The 17,184-nt window shown below is 45.0% G+C and overlaps 1 protein-coding gene across 1 annotated transcript; it reads right to left on the reverse strand.

Annotated features, from left to right (window-relative positions):
* Window positions 1–11,004: 11,004 nt before the first annotated feature.
* On the reverse strand, window positions 11,005–16,535 carry LOC107372559 (LIM domain transcription factor LMO4-B). Its single transcript, XM_015940782.3, has 5 exons — window positions 16,338–16,535; window positions 14,478–14,711; window positions 14,293–14,389; window positions 13,935–14,093; window positions 11,005–11,577 (listed from the first exon to the last, which is right to left on the reverse strand). The coding sequence occupies exons 2-5, from the start codon at window positions 14,690–14,692 to the stop codon at window positions 11,569–11,571; spliced, it is 480 nt and encodes a 159-aa protein (XP_015796268.1). The 5' UTR covers window positions 14,693–14,711; window positions 16,338–16,535; the 3' UTR covers window positions 11,005–11,568.
* Between the last annotated feature and the right edge of the window lie 649 nt (window positions 16,536–17,184).

The following is a 17,184-nucleotide window of genomic DNA, read 5'->3' on the forward strand; positions in this document are numbered from 1 at the left end:
AGATAATTGTGCGTACGCACGGTCAGGGACGTTTCTAAATTTGTGAATGTTTCTACGCACAAGTACAAAATGATAAACGCCACACAATGCATAGAAATTTTCCTATGCACAACAAATGCACGGATCTGTGCGTCTGTACGTTTGATAAATGAGGGCCCTGGTCTATGAACATTTAATACCCACCTGTATCTGTCCAAGAATTTGTTTTTGAATTTATTTTTGTAGTATCATTTAGACCAAAATTCATTTTATCATAAATTCCTCTTTCTAATAATTAGTCTCTGTACAAATTGATTGCGCCATTTGTGTGTTTTGTTTATGTGATTATTGAATATTTACGTGAAAGTATTTTGTTCCATAGAAACACAAAAATACCTATCTGATAGGTAAGATCTCATCCACTGCAAGGCATCTCCAGAGAACCCTACCAATTGTTCTAAATGGTCAAATAGGACCTGGTGGGCTACTGTATCAAAGGTCGCCATAAGATCCAGAAGCCAGAAAACCACAGCATCCCCATCATCTGTAGCTAAAAATACACAATTTAGTACCCTTAACAAAAGTGTTTCAGTGCTGTGGCTGGTTCTAAACCCTGACTGCAGGGGCTCTATGATATCATGGTCATTCCGGAATATAGGCAGTTGTTTATTTACAACACTTTAAATTATTTTTGCACAAAAGTGGAGATTAGAGATAGGTCTATAATTAGCTAAATCTCATGAGTCCAACACCTCCTTCTTAAATAGTGGCTTTACAGCTGCATTTTTCAGCTCCTGTGGAAATGTGCAAGAGGAAAAGCTACTATTTATGAGTTAAAATCACAGGGACTAAAACAGTAAAAACCATACTTAAAAAACTAAGCTGGCATGGGATCAACCTGGGAGCCAGCAGGTTTTAGTTTAGATACCAAGTCTGAAAAATCTGAAATGGACACAAGTGCAAATTAGTCTAATGCAGCAGCAAGAGGACGTGGAGTTAAAGAGGAGGTTGTGTGAGACTGCACCAAAGAGGATCCCACAGCTGCCATTTTTTTTCCAGAAAAATGGAACAAAACTTTTCAGTTTTCCACTGAGGCTTCCAAGGAGTCATTTTCATTAACAGGCTCTAACACTGAACTGAAAGTTTTAAAGAGAACTTGTTGATCACCTGAGGCTGAGGAAATAATATTTGAAATAAAATGTATTCTAGCCTCCTTAACAGCCCTTTTGTAGCTTTCCAATTTACTCCTAAAAATGTTTTAGGAAACTTTAAGGCTGTCTTTTTTCATTTCCTTTCAGCCCCCCTACAGTCACATCTGATAAATCTAATGTGTAGCAATTTGGTTGTGAACCAGATTGTTGCCTTATTATTTTCCCTTTTCTTTCAGGTTCTTTGACTTTGCCTGTTTGCAGTGTGAGTCTTTTCAAAATACTTCATGCCTTTACTGGCAGTACAGTACAGTAGTATGTTTACATTTTAAGGACAAAATTTATTTCTACACTGGTTTAAGTCAACCTCAGACTTTTCATCTGGTTATTTATAAGTTCAAATGGCAGAAAAAAACAGAAATATTTAAGTACAACAGCCATGAAACCAAATATCTAATTATTATGCTTGAACTGTATGTCTGGTTTATCAACTTAGTTTGGACACTAATCATATTTTCTTAACTCAAAGTGAATTTAGAAATATTTTTATTGTAATTTGTCCAAACATAGTTGTTAACACACAATCTGTCCTGATTTTAGGAATTAAAGTGAGAATACTACTTTTGTCTGTGCACAACAATTTAATAGATGACCACTAGTGGATATTTGTTAAATGTATGCATTTATAAAAATGTCTGACAATATAAACTAATTAAAATGGTTTTTATAGATTTATTACAAAAATAAAACCATTAAATAATTTGAAAAATAAATGAAAAGCTGTAGATTTCAGTTATTGTGTTGTTTGCTGCACTAATTTGGGTGCAGTGTCAAAGGAACACCTCTAGAGAGAGCAAGAGAGGAGAGAAATGGGTGGAGCCTCGGAAAAACCCCAGAAGGGCCTGCAGTACCAGAATAGGGCACTGGGGGAGGCAGAGAGCAAAAGTGTGTTAACTTTAGGGTCTCCAGAACTCACTTTTGGACAAAAGTGAGGACCATTGTGAAAATGAGGGAGGAGCATTAAAAACACCATTGGAGCCCATTTCAATCAAAAACAAAGTGAGGACCGCAAAAATGTCCTCACTTTGAAAAATGACCTCACTCTGTTGGTTAAAAACTCATGATGGTCCTCGGTATGTAGTAAGTACAAGAACACACTCACTCACACACACACACACACACACACACACTCACACACACACACACACACACACACACACACACACACACACACACACACACACACTCACTCACACACACACACACACACACACACTCACTCACTCACACACACACACACACACTCACACACACACACACACACACACACACACACACACACACACACACACACACACACACACACACACACACACACACACACACACACACACACACACACACACACACACACACACACACACACACAACTTATTGTCTCACCTGTGCAGGTGGTTAGGTGCTGATAAGAAACGTAGGTGCCCTGTGGTTCACCGAGGTTCGTCTGTACTGGGCTGAGCTCTGCCCTTATCCCTACATTGGCATTTCCATGTTGGGGAGGTTCTGCCCAGAAGGTCAGTGGTGATGGTGCTTATCAGAGCAGCAGCAGAGCCATCGGGACCTGAACTCTTCCCCAGCATTCCAGTAATCCACCCAGCACCATCTGGGAGCAGGATCCAGGGTGAGAGCCCCCCCCCCCCCACACACACACACACACACACACACAAACACACACACACGGACCTCTCACCCTGCTCTGCTGTGATATCTTTGTATGAAATGCCAGATCTCAAACACATTTAGAACCCACACACACACACACACATCTGGACGTCAGTCAGGAGTAATGAGAGCTCTAGATTCTTCATCCAGATCCCAGAGACAGACATTCTTCTGGCTCCTGCAGCTCTTTAGCTCTGACTTCCTTGAAGATAAAAATGGTCTAATGTGAGTAAAAAGATGCATGATCTCAGCCGTCCAGCTGGACGAAACAGCCCAGTCCTGAATGAGTGGATGTGCGTCTTCACTTCTGGGGCTTGGAATCATATTTTCCTTGGTGGAGATTTGTTTTTAGTTATTTTAAGGAGAGACCGACTTTCAGCGCATCGCTGAACGAGTGTGTTTGTGTTACATGACCTTCTGTGGCGTTAGCATCAGTACTGGTGTGTTTTCTTTGTTGTGATGCTCAGCTCTGCGTGTGAGAGTAGGGGACTGAGAAGCGGCCTTGTTGCATCTGCTCCTCATTAAAGGGCGCTAATGAACGCACGTGTGTTCCACCTGGTTTGGTGGAGTGGGGGTGGATAATCTGGCCTTTCATAAATAACTATCTCCTGACAAACGGAGCTCCCTCCCCAGACGCTCCTCTGACAACAGTTTGCCTTTTTCTCCTCTAATGATGGCGGTGATGCTTGGTGGCTGTACCTGGACAAATGACAAACACGCCCATTACAGGGCAGGACCCAGAAAGGGCTGAAGCTTGTTTTGTGTGTTGTTTTAAAAGGACCTCAGTAAGACAGAAGCACTGGTTTTCCACCACCACCTCCTTTTCACAAAACAAGCAGGTAATTGGTTAAAAAAAAGTTTACTTGAGTCCAATTGATTGTAGACAAACCTCTCTCAGACGACGGTGGCACAGGAGTTAAGTGCTCGCCCCGTAATTGGAAGGTCGCAGGTTTGAGCCCCGCTCAGTCTGTTGCTGTCGTTGTGCCCTTGGGCAAGACACTTAACCCATGTTGCCTGCTGGTGGTGGTCGGAGGGACCGGTGGCGCCTGTGCTCGGCATTCTTGCCACTGTCAGTGTGCCCCAGGGCAGCTGTGGCTACATGGTAGCTCATCCCCACCAGTGTGTGAATGGGTGAATGACTGTGTTGTGAAGCACCTTGGGGGGTTCCAGGATTGTAGAAGATGCTGTATTAAATATATCAAATACAGGCCATCTCTGTGACAGTGTTCTAATACTAGAGTAAATCACTGTAAAACTGACTGTTCTGGTCCCTCTGGGCCCCTGTAGTCCATCCTGATCTGCTGCCAGCGTTGGGTTCGTGTCTCTTCCCACCTCTGGAGTAGGGCTGGGCCAAACAGCCTCAATTCAACATCACAGTGTATCGAGGAGTTCACGTTGATAACGATAAATGGACGATAACTACATAGATGCGCACAAACAAAAGTTGTCCACTAGATGGGGCTGTCACATTGTATTACATTGACTGAGTCGCGTTGTCACCTCGAGATGGTACAAGGTCGCCAACTTACTCACTTACTTTTTCTTTTTTATTACCAAACTTTTTGACATGGGGAAAAACGATATCAGTCAGAGTTATGAGGGACAAAGTTCTTCTGCCATTACTGGGAATGTATTTTTTCCTCACGTTGAAACTGGATTTGTTTTTCTTGTCTTTGCTAAGACGTCTAATACCATTCACTCCATAATTAAATGGCACCCAAAAGCAAGGGAGTTTAAAGAGATAGCAGACAACTCACCGATGACGCAATTTAAATGAGATGTTCCTGCAAGCTAAAAACAGGTCTAAGACGCAGGGTGTGTGAAGAGGTAGACAACCCTGGTCCTAGAGAGCTGCAGTCCTGCGTGTTTACCAGCCATGCACGAACTTGCCGTTTCTAATTGGCTGAACACTCCTGAACCAGGTAACCAACAGCAGGAACAACAACGATAGTTGGAAAACAAGCAGAACTGCGTCTCTTTAGGACCAGAGTTGCCTACCCCTGCCTTAGACCAGAGGTGGACGACTGCAGTCCTACAGGACCAATAGACGCTTCTTTGCTTCAACACAACTGGTTTAAATGAATGGGTCCTCAAAAGTCTCAAAAGAAGTTCATGATCTGCTGAGATCCTTTAACAGTTCAGAGTGAGTGAGATGGAGCAACACAGTTGATAAACCTGTGAAAGTCTTCACATAGCTCAGTGGTACTCCTGGAGGGCCGGTATCCAGCACCTTTAGGTTCCACTCTGCTTCAACACACCTGATTTCAACAGCAGGTGATTAACAGGCTTCTGCAGAGCCTGATGAGGTAACTCAACCGCTGCATGAGGCGTGTTGGAGCAGAGACACGACAAAAAAAAAACAGGACAAGGACCAGGAGAGAGTACCACTGACACAGATCAAGTATCTAAATAAAAACATCACTAATTAGTGAGCACACGATGTTTTTAGATAAGTGGCTGCTGCCTTCTCACAACTCCAGTCAGAATACACACCATTCCTCAAGCACGTCCACCGGTGACAGGCTGCTTGGTCTGCTCGTGTTCATGGCTTCATCTGAATCTCAAACGTTTGTAAGCTTATCATGTTAATCTGTCTCCAGTTGGTTTGGATTCATTTATTAGAAGCATTTAGGATCTGAATTAAGGTTTCAGCACCAGCTGAGTTCAGCCCGAAGCCTAGAGGCTCCAACAGAGCAGAGACACGTGGGCCCGACGTCGGTCCTGACAGAGACAACTCGTGTTTTCTCACAATACAGACGTATGATCTCTGTGCACACGTATGGTGTCTGTACAGCAGACAGATGATCATGAAAGGAAGCACCAGCATGGCAGCGTAACACACACACACACACACACACACACACACACACTACCCTTCCTTTGATAATGATAGACCGTATTCAGCTTATGCTTACATATGGAAGGCGTTGTGCTGAGAGTAAGGTGAGCGTGTTATTGGGAAGGTGGGGGGGCGGGTGGATTGCAGGCAGTGTTAAGTCAAGCAGGAACCCTCGATGTTGCTAATTTATTTACAGATTTAATTAGATGGATAGAGCCCTCACAGATATAAGAAAGAGAGGAGAGATGTTGCCAGCGTTACAGCACTTTAATTACGGTAGCAGGCTCCTGATCCCTGCGCTCTGCTGTCTGGGGAGCCAGTTAATTAAAATCCTCATTATTTTACTTTTAATTAGTTCCCCCCTCTTTTGTTTCCTTTCACCATATGGCCATGTTCCGTGGTCAAATTAACGTAATTGAGCTAATTAAGCCGATCACTTTAATTATTCAAAGCGTTCCGATTGGCCAGGAGAAGTTTTCTCCCTCTCCCCTTCCTGACATTCCTGAATGATGCGTGGAGTTGTAAAGTCGCTCTCTTTGTCATCGTGCTGTTGAGATCTGAGAATTATGGCTGCAACAAGCCTCACGTCCTTCATGCTGGAGTACTGTCTCATGTTCCAGCAGCCCTGGAGCCCGCAGCTCCATTCTGAAATAATCAGAACATTTAGCACACCACAGTTATGACAAATTAGGTGCGAGCTGAAAGTTGCTGTAGCTGGTTCGACACAGTCAGATGGTGCTTTGGGATGGGAAGCTACCATAAATAGCTGCAGCAGCTTGAACAGCTTCTGAAGGGTTGTCGGCACAGCTAACATCTTTGAGCACACAACCATCGAGATTACATGCTTGGAATCTGAAACCAGTGACAAGCAGATGGCAGTTTTACCACAGTCAATTCAATAACAGCTAGCTAATTCGTGTCTCTCTGTAGCCTTCCAACATTACTCTCACATTTCTGCCGATAGGCACCAAAACTCATCACACACACAAAGTCAAACTTCGCCAGCCTGACCCAGAAGCACAAAAACATGCAACAGCATTTACAACTGTAGCTAGCTAACTCTTAAAGACTTTTATCCCTTCCAAAGTGTTTCTGACTCAAAGACATGAATTATTCATATCCTACCTGTTATACACAGCTTCCTGAGTGACTCTGCTAGGAGAACATTTGTTTCAATCCTTCAGAATTGATGAACCAACATCTAGCCCAGGCTAATGGCTACTTTCAGCTGAAGCTAGTCAAAACACGGGCTAAATCAAAGTGTCATGCACTTCATCTGATATCGTCACGGCATTAGTACCTTCCTGCTGGACTCGACCAGGATGTTACATTGGAATAATGAGTGATGTAAAGATGTGTGATGTATGTATATTAGGGGTTGTATCAACTAGTCGACTTCACTGCTCTGTAGTGACTTTTTATGCCTGTCATCGACTAGTCGCTGTCATGTGATAATGGCCGACAAGATGCAGACAGCAGGTGACAAGCTCATGCGCGTAGGGAGGCAACGCGCTGTGCCAGAGCGTCGGTACTGACACCCGCCGTAAAATGGACATTTAACCAAATTGTGACCTTTACCCTCTTGCAATTTAACCTTCCCCTCACCCCCATCCTAACCTTAACCAGCTTGTGCATGCAAAGCTCTGATCGTTGACACGCTCCAGACATCTGCGTCCCGAGCACGGCCACAGCAACATTATCAAATCAGGTGTCGCCACCTCAAAAACTAATTTAGCACGCGATCGCTCATGTCGGCTCATTTTCTTTTATGTATTCTGCCTTTTATTCTTTTATTTGTGTCTGATGCGTTTCGCTGCTGTGGAGCGGAGCGCATCACCTGTTTTGTCCTCCGGTGACGCCCCTCACCGGTGCGGCCGGCGAGCACTCCGCTGTTTTTGCGGTCGGTAGATGTTTTAGAACTGCAGGTAGCAGTTTTTCTTTAGGATTGAGAGGAGATGCAGGAAGATAATAAACAGGCAGGACAGAAAAATAGTCAAATAAAAACAAGTTAGTTTTTGTACCTGCTGGTTGCAACAAACAGACACCACTGAAGGTAATCAGAAGTGAGGAACAGAAAATGAAATAATTATTTTAATGTTTAGAGCAGCAGGAAGTCTGAGAGGCTGCAGGCGCATCAGTGAGTTTGCGGCCGAGGGAGGGGGCTGAAGCAAGATGCAGAAACTATCGTTGTTGAAAGAAATGTGTTTAACTTAGAAAATGTGGGCGCAATCAGGTGAATGACGTCATCAACAATTAGTCGAAGTCGACTCGATTTTCATTACTTGACGGTCGACTTTAAGAAAAAATTTATCATGCAACCCCTAATGTGTGTGTGTATAAAGTCAGGTACTTAGTCGTTGGTAAACTGTTGATTGAAGCTTTAAGGAAACAGAAACACCGCTCTGGCCCTGGCTGCACTTCAACTGTTAGCTAATCAGCCATAAAGAGGTGAACTCTATTTATCTGAACAGAGGCTGTTGAGGAAACCATCTATGTGAGTAACACTTCGAGATTAGAACTGCTGCTAAACCCTGAGAGGGGAGCCCGTAGGGATTATGCTCTTAGATCGTTGCATCTTCCAAACCTCTGAATGTCTCCTGGTCTTTCCAGAAATGACTGACTGGAACGTGTTAGCACTTACTTCCTGATTGTGTCGGCAGGTTGTGGTTTGCAGGTTTAAATGATCTGTGTTTAAGTGATCTCTCATCAAGTTAAAGATCAGAATTTCCACATGCATGTAGTATCGTTTGGCTACTGATGCCAAATTAGCACAGAGCTTTGAGCTTAGCATGAGCTAACCAGCTAGCAGGAAGACACATATAGCTAATAAGCCCCAAAGTAACAAGCTTTTGGCATTATGTAATTTTAAAATAGTGATAACAGCTGGGTGGGTGGGGGAGTTCTGGGGCCCTTTTCATCTTCATTAACATTTGCTGACACAAAGCAGACTGGACGTTCTCACCAGGACCCTCAGCTGTACTCTCAGACATCTTGGACCTGTGTTACAGCAGGAAGCTCTGCTGGTCCTCCATCATAAAAAAATAGTCTGGCATCTTCTTGTGTCTTCACACAGTGTGAGGTGGAGTATCTTAGGCAATTACACTCATCTGCATGTGTTAATATGATTAATTAGCAGGAATAAACACTTTTCTACGACACAGGCAGCATGGTGATCCACACACCTGCAGAAGCTCTGATAAAAGACAACGCCTCGTGGCAAAGAGCTTTTTCATGAGACCTGCTAATTGGCATCTGAAAACGTTCTGGCTAATTAGCAGAAGGCAGATGAGGCTTGATTAGTTTGAATGCAAAGTGTAACTTGTGGTGCGGTGGGACTCAGGAGTGTGCCGAGGTTTTATTTCTTCACCATCACGATACAAAGATAATTGTAATTGTGATCATTTGCATACGTTAATGAATTTGCGTGACGCTCCTTGATCAGACGTGGAATAAATAATTGACGTGGTATCAGCGCCGACCATGACAAGTGGGACGTTTGGAAATAACTAAAGCGCATTAAAGTGCAAGTTTGATGGCAGCCATGCAAGCTAGTGATGGGAATTCCGGCTCTTTTGGCTCAGCTCACCAAAAAGAGCCGGCTCTTTCGGCTCCGATTTTCTGTTGCGTAGAGTACATTTATCACCAAAAATAATACTAAACTATACGTAAAATGATTTGCTAATGTAAAAAATGCAATATATCAAATATTTATCATTTCTATGGATTTATTAACTGAACAATTTAAGAAATCTCAACTTTCCGACTGCTGGCGCTCATTTTCTCACCGTCTAACCCCAAAATTAAGCTATCTCCGCTCCGCTCCGGCACGAACTCTGCAGCAAAATCGGTTCCATTGTAGTCAATCAGAGCTGTTCCACTACTGCGGCCGTGCGGCGCCGTGCGCCACCCACCGTTCCGCCATCCGGCAAAAATAGGATGGATTTTATTTTTGCCGGACGCTGGAGCACCTCCGCATTCAATGGACAGAAACCACAACCGCCCAACAGGAAAGGGAGCAAGCACAGCTTCCGTTATTTCACAATAAATTGATTAACAAAAAGCATTTTTTGTTTCATATGCACAGGTTTAACAACTTTTAACAACTATCAATGGCGGCTGAACTTTAAATGCACAAAAGTAAGCCATAAATACAGTTTCTACTATCAAAGTAGTCGCCCTTTGTTGATCCAAACACTGCTGATCTCTCAACACAAATGATGGGCAGATTAAACAGCTCATTTCGATGCTTCTCCCACACAACGGGTGTTTGGATCTAACTTCCGCGTTTATTGCTCGGACTGTATCGCAAGATCTCAAAAATCCCGCGCATGCCTGTTTGCGCACCTCAGGTCTCCGCACCGGAGCGGAGCCGCTGTAGAGCGGGTACCAGTAAAAATTGAGTTCGGAAGCAAGCGGCAGCGGGGGCGGAACGGAGATAGTGGAATTTTGGGGTAAGTCGCACTCTCCTCCTCATTCCCTCCCGTCTCCCACCGCCCGCATGTGCTCTGTTGTGTGTCTGAGTCTGAGCCTCCCTCTTCCCCACCCCTGCTGCTCTTTGTTTGGACAGTCTGGACACGCAGTTACACATGTTGACCTGTAGTTGGAGGGGGGGGGGGGGGGGGGTTACGGCTCCCAATGACGAGCCAGCTCTTGGAGCCGGTTCGTTCACGACCGACACATCACTAAAGCAAGCAGGCAAGGTGTGAAAGTGGAGCAGATGCCATCGCCTGCTTCCGGCACACAGCGTAACCCTCCACCTCTGATGGTATGCTGAGGCTTTAAAGTTCTCACATGGCATTAAAAAGGCACAGGAGTTACAGCAAATTAGACGCAGCTCAGGAAAATCATTTTCAGAAGCCATGCCGAGTGTGGCGAAGAACAAAGAGGCTGTGATGGGAACAAACTGGGCTGTGTGGGGGCTTTAATTGGAACATAGTAAACAGTAAATACATCAGATTGTTTCAAATGCTCGGGATGTAGACGGGGCAACTCCCCTTTAATTAGCCTGCTTTCAGATTAGGCTTTATTGGAGGCAGCCAGCCAGCCACAGGATATGGCCCAAGTTCATGCTCCCAGGAGCTCCAGCAACACAGATACAGGGCTCATGTTTAATTGCTTCTGTAAATGGTCAGAGCTCAAGCCCTCTAATTCCATTCCTCGGGGTAATCAGGCATGTTTTCACCATCCAGGGCTAAAGAGAGCAAGGGAGCCGGGAACTTCCACCATGCTAGGTACCACGCAACACAGCGCCACTCTAATGCTGCATTGACCTCAGGTCGCGTCGTGACACGTCACAGGAAAATCGTTTTAATAGGATTTCTGTTTTTATCCCCCCCCCCCCCAAAAAAAAAAAAACACACTGCACAGACGTCTGATGAAGGAATGAGACTACAGCAGGAGAAACAGCAGAACCATCTCTGGATCGTTCCACCAGAGCGTGTGACAGACAACCCAGCACGTGTGGATGACGGGTTCTGGTTCTGGTTGTGGGCTTTAAGCCGATTCTCTCAATCATCACATTCACACTAATAAACCAGAAATGAGATCTGAAGATCAACATGTACAGAGGAGAGATCAGAGGCTCTTTGGGACCACACAGAGGGAATTACACCAGCAGTCCACCAAACTGTCCTGCAAGCTCCTTCTCTTCTTTCCGAGAGGATTCATCAGCACAGTTCAGCTTCGTCCGTCCTGAAGGAGTCTGTAGTCCTCTCTTAAGTCTTTGCTTCACGGACAGACGACTCTGGCATGGAACACAACAGAAGCTCGCCTTTGCAGGATTCTCTGACCGATGGCGAACTGGATCCTCGAGACAAAGGGAAGTGATGAGGCTCCACAACAGTAACCGGGGAGGAGAAATGTAAGGAGACGAGACGGCTCTTAGCACACCTGTAGATGGGGCAGGAGGTCGGGTAAAGGTCAGCGTTGGTCAGTCACAACAACTTTTCTATATCCTTTTATTTATTTTGGTGCCGCTGCTTCCTTCTGGTACAAATTTTAGCTCTGGAGATATAACTCATCAAACCCAAGCAGCGCTGGCTCGCGGCAAAGCTGGCTTTTACACAAACACAGACTCCATTTTTAAACGAGCTCTGCAGAGATTCCATCTTTTAAGGAAATAATTATTTTAATGTGAATGAAAGGATCCTCTTATTGCTGTTTTATAGAAACCTTCTCATGTGTTTGCTGGCACACAGCCTTGTCTTTAAGCTGCTGAACATGATCAAAACCTGCTGTAAAATGATTTGAGCAAAACAAAGAGACAGTCTCTATGGGAGGAGAGGGCACTAAAGAGGCTAAAGGTGTGTTAGCAGGCTATCTGCAGGTTTAAAGGAGCCAAATTTAAGACTTTTTAAGACCTTTTTTAAGGCCACTTTGACCAAATTTAAGCTATTTTTAAAATTTTATTTAAGTTATAATTTCCGGCTATTGCCTGGAACCGGTGCTAACCATGTCGCGAACGTGGGATTAGCCATCCAGTTAACATTAAACTTGCACTTCCCCATGGTGCAAGCTCCCACTAGCTTAATCAGCTAATGTGCTCATCTAAAAATAGCCCCCTTTCACAACCAACTGAACGTGTACGGTTCCGCTTACGCCAACATCGTACACACAAAAAATGCTGAACACCAACTAGAAATTCACGAAAATTTGACAAAAATGAAAGAATCTTGTTTATTGGGTCTTTGGTAATTTAAGACCTTTGGAAACTGTATTTAAGGATTATTTGTCATTTTTAAGGATTTTTAAGGCCTTAAATTTGGAAAAGCAAATTTAAGACTTTTTAAGACTTTTTAAGGACCCGCGGATACCCTGTGTTAGGTCAGCCTCTCCATGCCTTCAGGACGTCGTTTTTATGAACCTTATCGGAAAACAAACCGTCTGGCCAACTCCTTTGTTCCATCGGCTATCGAACTGCTTAACTCTGAGTCGGGAAGGGCGGCTAAATAACGCTGGCCTTTCAGTACGTGCCCATTTTAGAGGGCTACTGCTCACTGGTGATGCTTACGGGATGCTGGTAGTGACACACGTCGTGTGATTGTTAGTGAGTGATTGTGTTTTTCACAATGGTGAGCTTGTGGTAAGCTTCAAATTAATCGCCCCATGGGGACCAGTAGGGATGGGTACCGAATTCGGTACTTTTTAAGGTACCGACCGAACACCGATTCACGTCATTTCAAACGGTGCCTCGTTTCGGTACTGCCAAGACAGTTGCGCATGCGCAAGAGCGTTATGTCGCCGGTCCCTGCGAGCCCGTTGTAAACAGAGCAAGCATGGTAGAAAGAACGCACGCTAAAACTTGGGTCCACTTCACTAAATGTGATGGGTAACTGGGTGATGAAACTAGCGACAGACAACGATCTAAGTGAGACATCCTCATCTTAATCTGCTCCAGTAGGTAAATAAAATGTTTAAGATAACGTTACCTTGATTTGTTAGCTTCCGTTTCGCTAATGGTGCGTTCGCTTTCTCCTCGGAACTCCGAATTTCCGACTAGAAGAACATGAACGCGCTCTAAAGTTTGGCTTTACTTTACTAAATGCGACGGGTGATTGGGTGAAGGTAAAACCAGCGACAACGATATAAGTTTGAGGCATCATCGTTTTAATCTGCTCCAGCAGCTAAATAAACTGTTAAAGATAACGTTAGCTTGATATGTTAGCTTCCATTGCCACCGTTGTTATCAGCTAATGGTGCGTTCGCTTTCTCCTCGGAAATTCTAACTTCCCAGTAGGAAAAATCAAATGAAAAAGGACGGCAAAAGGAATGAAGATACAGTAAATTTAGTTCACAGTAAAGATGTTTGCTTCATTTTAATTATCAGCTTATAAAACTACAAGGACGATGTTAAAATACAAACTTGTATGATATTTATCGTGATATTTATCAAATATGGTTATATATTGAGAAAAAAATATATTTAATTATAAAAGAGAATTAAAATAATACTCAAAAGTATCGAAAATTGGTACCGTTAAGTACCGGTATCGACTCGTAGGTACCGGGAATTAGTACCGGATCGATTCAAATGTCAAAGGTACCCATCCCTAGGGACCAGTAAAGTTTTCTGATTCTGATAAACTAACAGCTAAAGCAGAGCTGCTGGTTTCATTTATGACTTACAAAAGGAGACTTCTAGATGCTGTTGAAGGAAATATGATTGTTCTCATCTGTGACATAGAAAAGTTCAGAGGGACATGAGGTTCCAGTCTGATTACACCAAGGTCTGCAGCTCTTTTATTTACCTTCTGGTCTGTCAGCACCGAGGTACTCTGAAGGGGAGCCAGGTGACTGTTGAGCAAGGCAGCGCCAGGCCTGTCGCGCTCGCAGAAGATTGTACCATTGATGTAATGAAAGCGGTCCCCCGGTATGAGTCTGTTTCTGCACGTGGCACAGCTGAAACACTGGAACACAAACACCAGAAGGGACAGGTCTCTACACGTGTAAAATAAAGTCTAATCCCATCGAAAACTCAAACACCCGACATGAAGCTCAGGACTACAAAAGGAAAGAGGGTATCATTTGTTTTTGTTCCCATCAAATCCCAGAAGTGTCTGCCGAGAAGGCAGCAGGAAAGCGAGCGATGTGCATGCTGGGATTTACCTTCAGGTGGTAAACACTTCCCTGTGCCCTCATCACCATTTCGTTAGCCGGGATCGACTGGCCGCAGGCGCTGCACGCCCCGCTGTGCCCGAACAGCCTGCAAACATAAACGGGACCGAAAGCTCAGAAAGGGCCGAGCGCCGGGCCGCCACCCGATTCCACCACCTCATCCTGCTTCCTCTCACCTGATGTAGTCACTGCGACACAGAATCATGCCCCCCTTGCTGTAGCAGGTGGAGCCGAGGTCCCCCAGCTGGGCCTGGCAGCAGGAGCACTTCAGGCAGCGCGTGTGCCAGTAGCGCTCCATGGAGAAGAGCAGGAAGCGGTCTGAGATCTTCCCCCCACATCCTGCACAGCATCTGGGAGCTGCTGGTGCACCTGAGGCTTGACTGTTCACCATGCTGACGTCCCCGAGACTCCTGGACAGGGACACACCAGGTGAGACAGGTGTCTCCATCCACAGCATCCATCATTTTACCTACATTATAAAAGCACTGGAGCACTGGTTATAGCTGACTACACTAAAATGGTAAATGCTAAGTGGTAAATGGCGTGTATTTGATATAGCGCCTTCTAGAGTCCTGGAACCCTAAGCCTATCCCACGCTTCAAAACACAATCAGTCATTCATCCATTCACACACTGATGGTGATGAGATACGATGTAGCCACAGCTGCCATGGGGCGCGCTGACAGAGGCAAGGCTGCCGAGCACTGGCGCCACCGGTCCCTCCGACCACCACCAGCAGGCAACGTGGGTTAAGTGTCTTGCCCAAGGACACAACGACAGTGACAGACTGAGCGGGGCTCGAACCCGCAACCTTCTGATAATGGGGCGAGCGCTTAACTCCTGTGCCACCGTCGCCCCACCACAGGATCAGGACCTGTTTCACCACACTCACCTTCAAATAACAGCGCTGCATTTAGGTGATTTAAATCATGTCTGAATGTATAAAGTTAGATCAGAATGACAACATCTGAATATAAATGTGGTGGTTTTAACTAAATGTTAAGCTAATATGCTAATTTGGATTAGCATCACACAGAATAAGCCCACCAAAATAAAAGCTGGGGGTCGATCCCCTATCTGAGGTCTCAGAGCTGCAGGATGACAGATGATCCGTAATCATATCATCCACGCAACTTTGACAGAAGGGATCTCTTCCCCAGCTTTTATTTTGAAGGGACATCTGTTTTGATTCAGTCTTAATTAAAGAGCAAGTCACCCCCTACAAGAAACTTACTTCACTCCCACTTCATGTTTGAAAAATGCAACAAATGCTGTTGCTTGGCAGACCGAGAGGGCGGAGCCGCTAACAAATACACACACACACAGGCTCACAACGGCATTGTGACATCATAATGTACCAGATGACATCATAGCATACCTCTTAGCCAATAGCGGTGGCAGATTTAAATTCAAATACAGTGCAGAAATTTTCCCTGACGACGGCACAACACTGACAGTTATAGGCAGAATATTTGAATTTTAACCAAGATGCACTGAACTGCCAAATTATTGATACACATGTCTGCAGCACGATTAGACACTCCTTTAAATAGTTTATCAGCAAAAAAAAAATGTGATTTGGGGGTGACTTGCTCTTTAAGTGCAGTTTTTTAACCAACGCATTTGTGTTCAGATTTCACTGTCCAGGTTTCTGTTACTTTGTACTTTGCAGCCCAAAGAGAAAATACTTTAAAAGTAGACGACCGAGTAGAAAGCTGCTTCCACTGAGAAAAGTCACGAGCGAGCCGTTTAGAGGAGAATCGCTGATCTCTTCCTGGTGTTCAGACTCGTGAACTTCGCCCAGCCCGGTGGAGAAGTTAAGCTGCTCGGTGCTTCTGGTCCCGCAGGCGGAAGTAAGAAAGCTGCGGGTCTGAGAGCGACAGCAGCTGCAGGAGCGCTGCCGACGAACCTTTCAGCTTTTCTCTTCGTATCTAATAATAACATTTATTATTATAATTATTTATAATATAATGACCCCGACAGGAAAGCGCGCGCGAACGAGGACGACCTGAACAGGAAAACGGAAAGGTGCGTTACCTTTCCGAGACAAAGCGTTTCCTGGTTCCGTCACAACTTCAGACAGCCTGAAAGTGCTCGCGGGACGCTCAGAGCTCTCCGGAACTTTGCATCCACGATCAGGTCGAAACCACATCAGGTTCGGGTCCGCGATGTGACGGAGACGCGGTAGCTGCCGAACATCCTCCGCTCCGAACCTTCTGACAGCGACGCTTCATCAAAATGCTCCAGAGGCGGTTTAAAACACCGAGAGGGCACGCATCCGAGACGAGCCAATCAGAGGGCAGGGGGCGTGTCCTCAGTCAGAATGATTTATGGGACTACAGCAGCTCATTAATATTCACCGAGCCTCTCAGATGAGTCGGAAACGTCAGGTTCACTAAAAGTGAGCTGGAAGGATCAGATGTGGCAGGATTGTGTCAGTCAGCAGAGCAGCTCGTCTGCAGCGTTCACCACAGAATAACCCAAACCCAACCACCAGACCTTTGTGTTGTCCATCCTTCTGATGACCAGGGTGAAGATATTCCAGCATCATGGGAACAAATCCTGTGTGGAGTCGTGATTTTGGAAGGTCTGGTCAGTTGACCTTCAAAAACATAATCAACGATGGACTCAGACCCTCGGCCAAACGGGATAGACCAGATGGGTCAATGTGAAAATGTGTTTGGACCAGCACCCAGTGGTGGGCAGGTCAAACTGACCCTGGATCATCAGAAGAGGGGAGCAATAGAAAAAATCTGACATGAAACTCGTATTTCCACATTGTTGCAGGCTCACCTGTGAATCCCCTACCTGGGCGGTTTGCTTCTCACACCTGACTAAATACACTGATGGATGCTGAATGACTATGATGAGCTAACGTTTGACC

Source organism: Nothobranchius furzeri, chromosome 17 (assembly GCF_043380555.1).
Source record: "Nothobranchius furzeri strain GRZ-AD chromosome 17, NfurGRZ-RIMD1, whole genome shotgun sequence".
NCBI lineage: Eukaryota > Metazoa > Chordata > Actinopteri > Cyprinodontiformes > Nothobranchiidae > Nothobranchius > Nothobranchius furzeri.

Bases quoted from the DNA above. Each gene is read 5' to 3' on its own strand.
- LOC107372559 (XM_015940782.3), bottom strand. From the start codon at position 14,692: ATGGTGAACAGTCAAGCCTCAGGTGCACCAGCAGCTCCCAGATGCTGT. The intron at 14,390-14,477 runs GTGAGAGGAAGC...TTATGTTTGCAG, and splicing joins TGTCGCAGTGACTACATCAG to GCTGTTCGGGCACAGCGGGG. The intron at 14,094-14,292 runs GTAAATCCCAGC...TTTGTGTTCCAG, and splicing joins GAAGTGTTTACCACCTGAAG to TGTTTCAGCTGTGCCACGTG.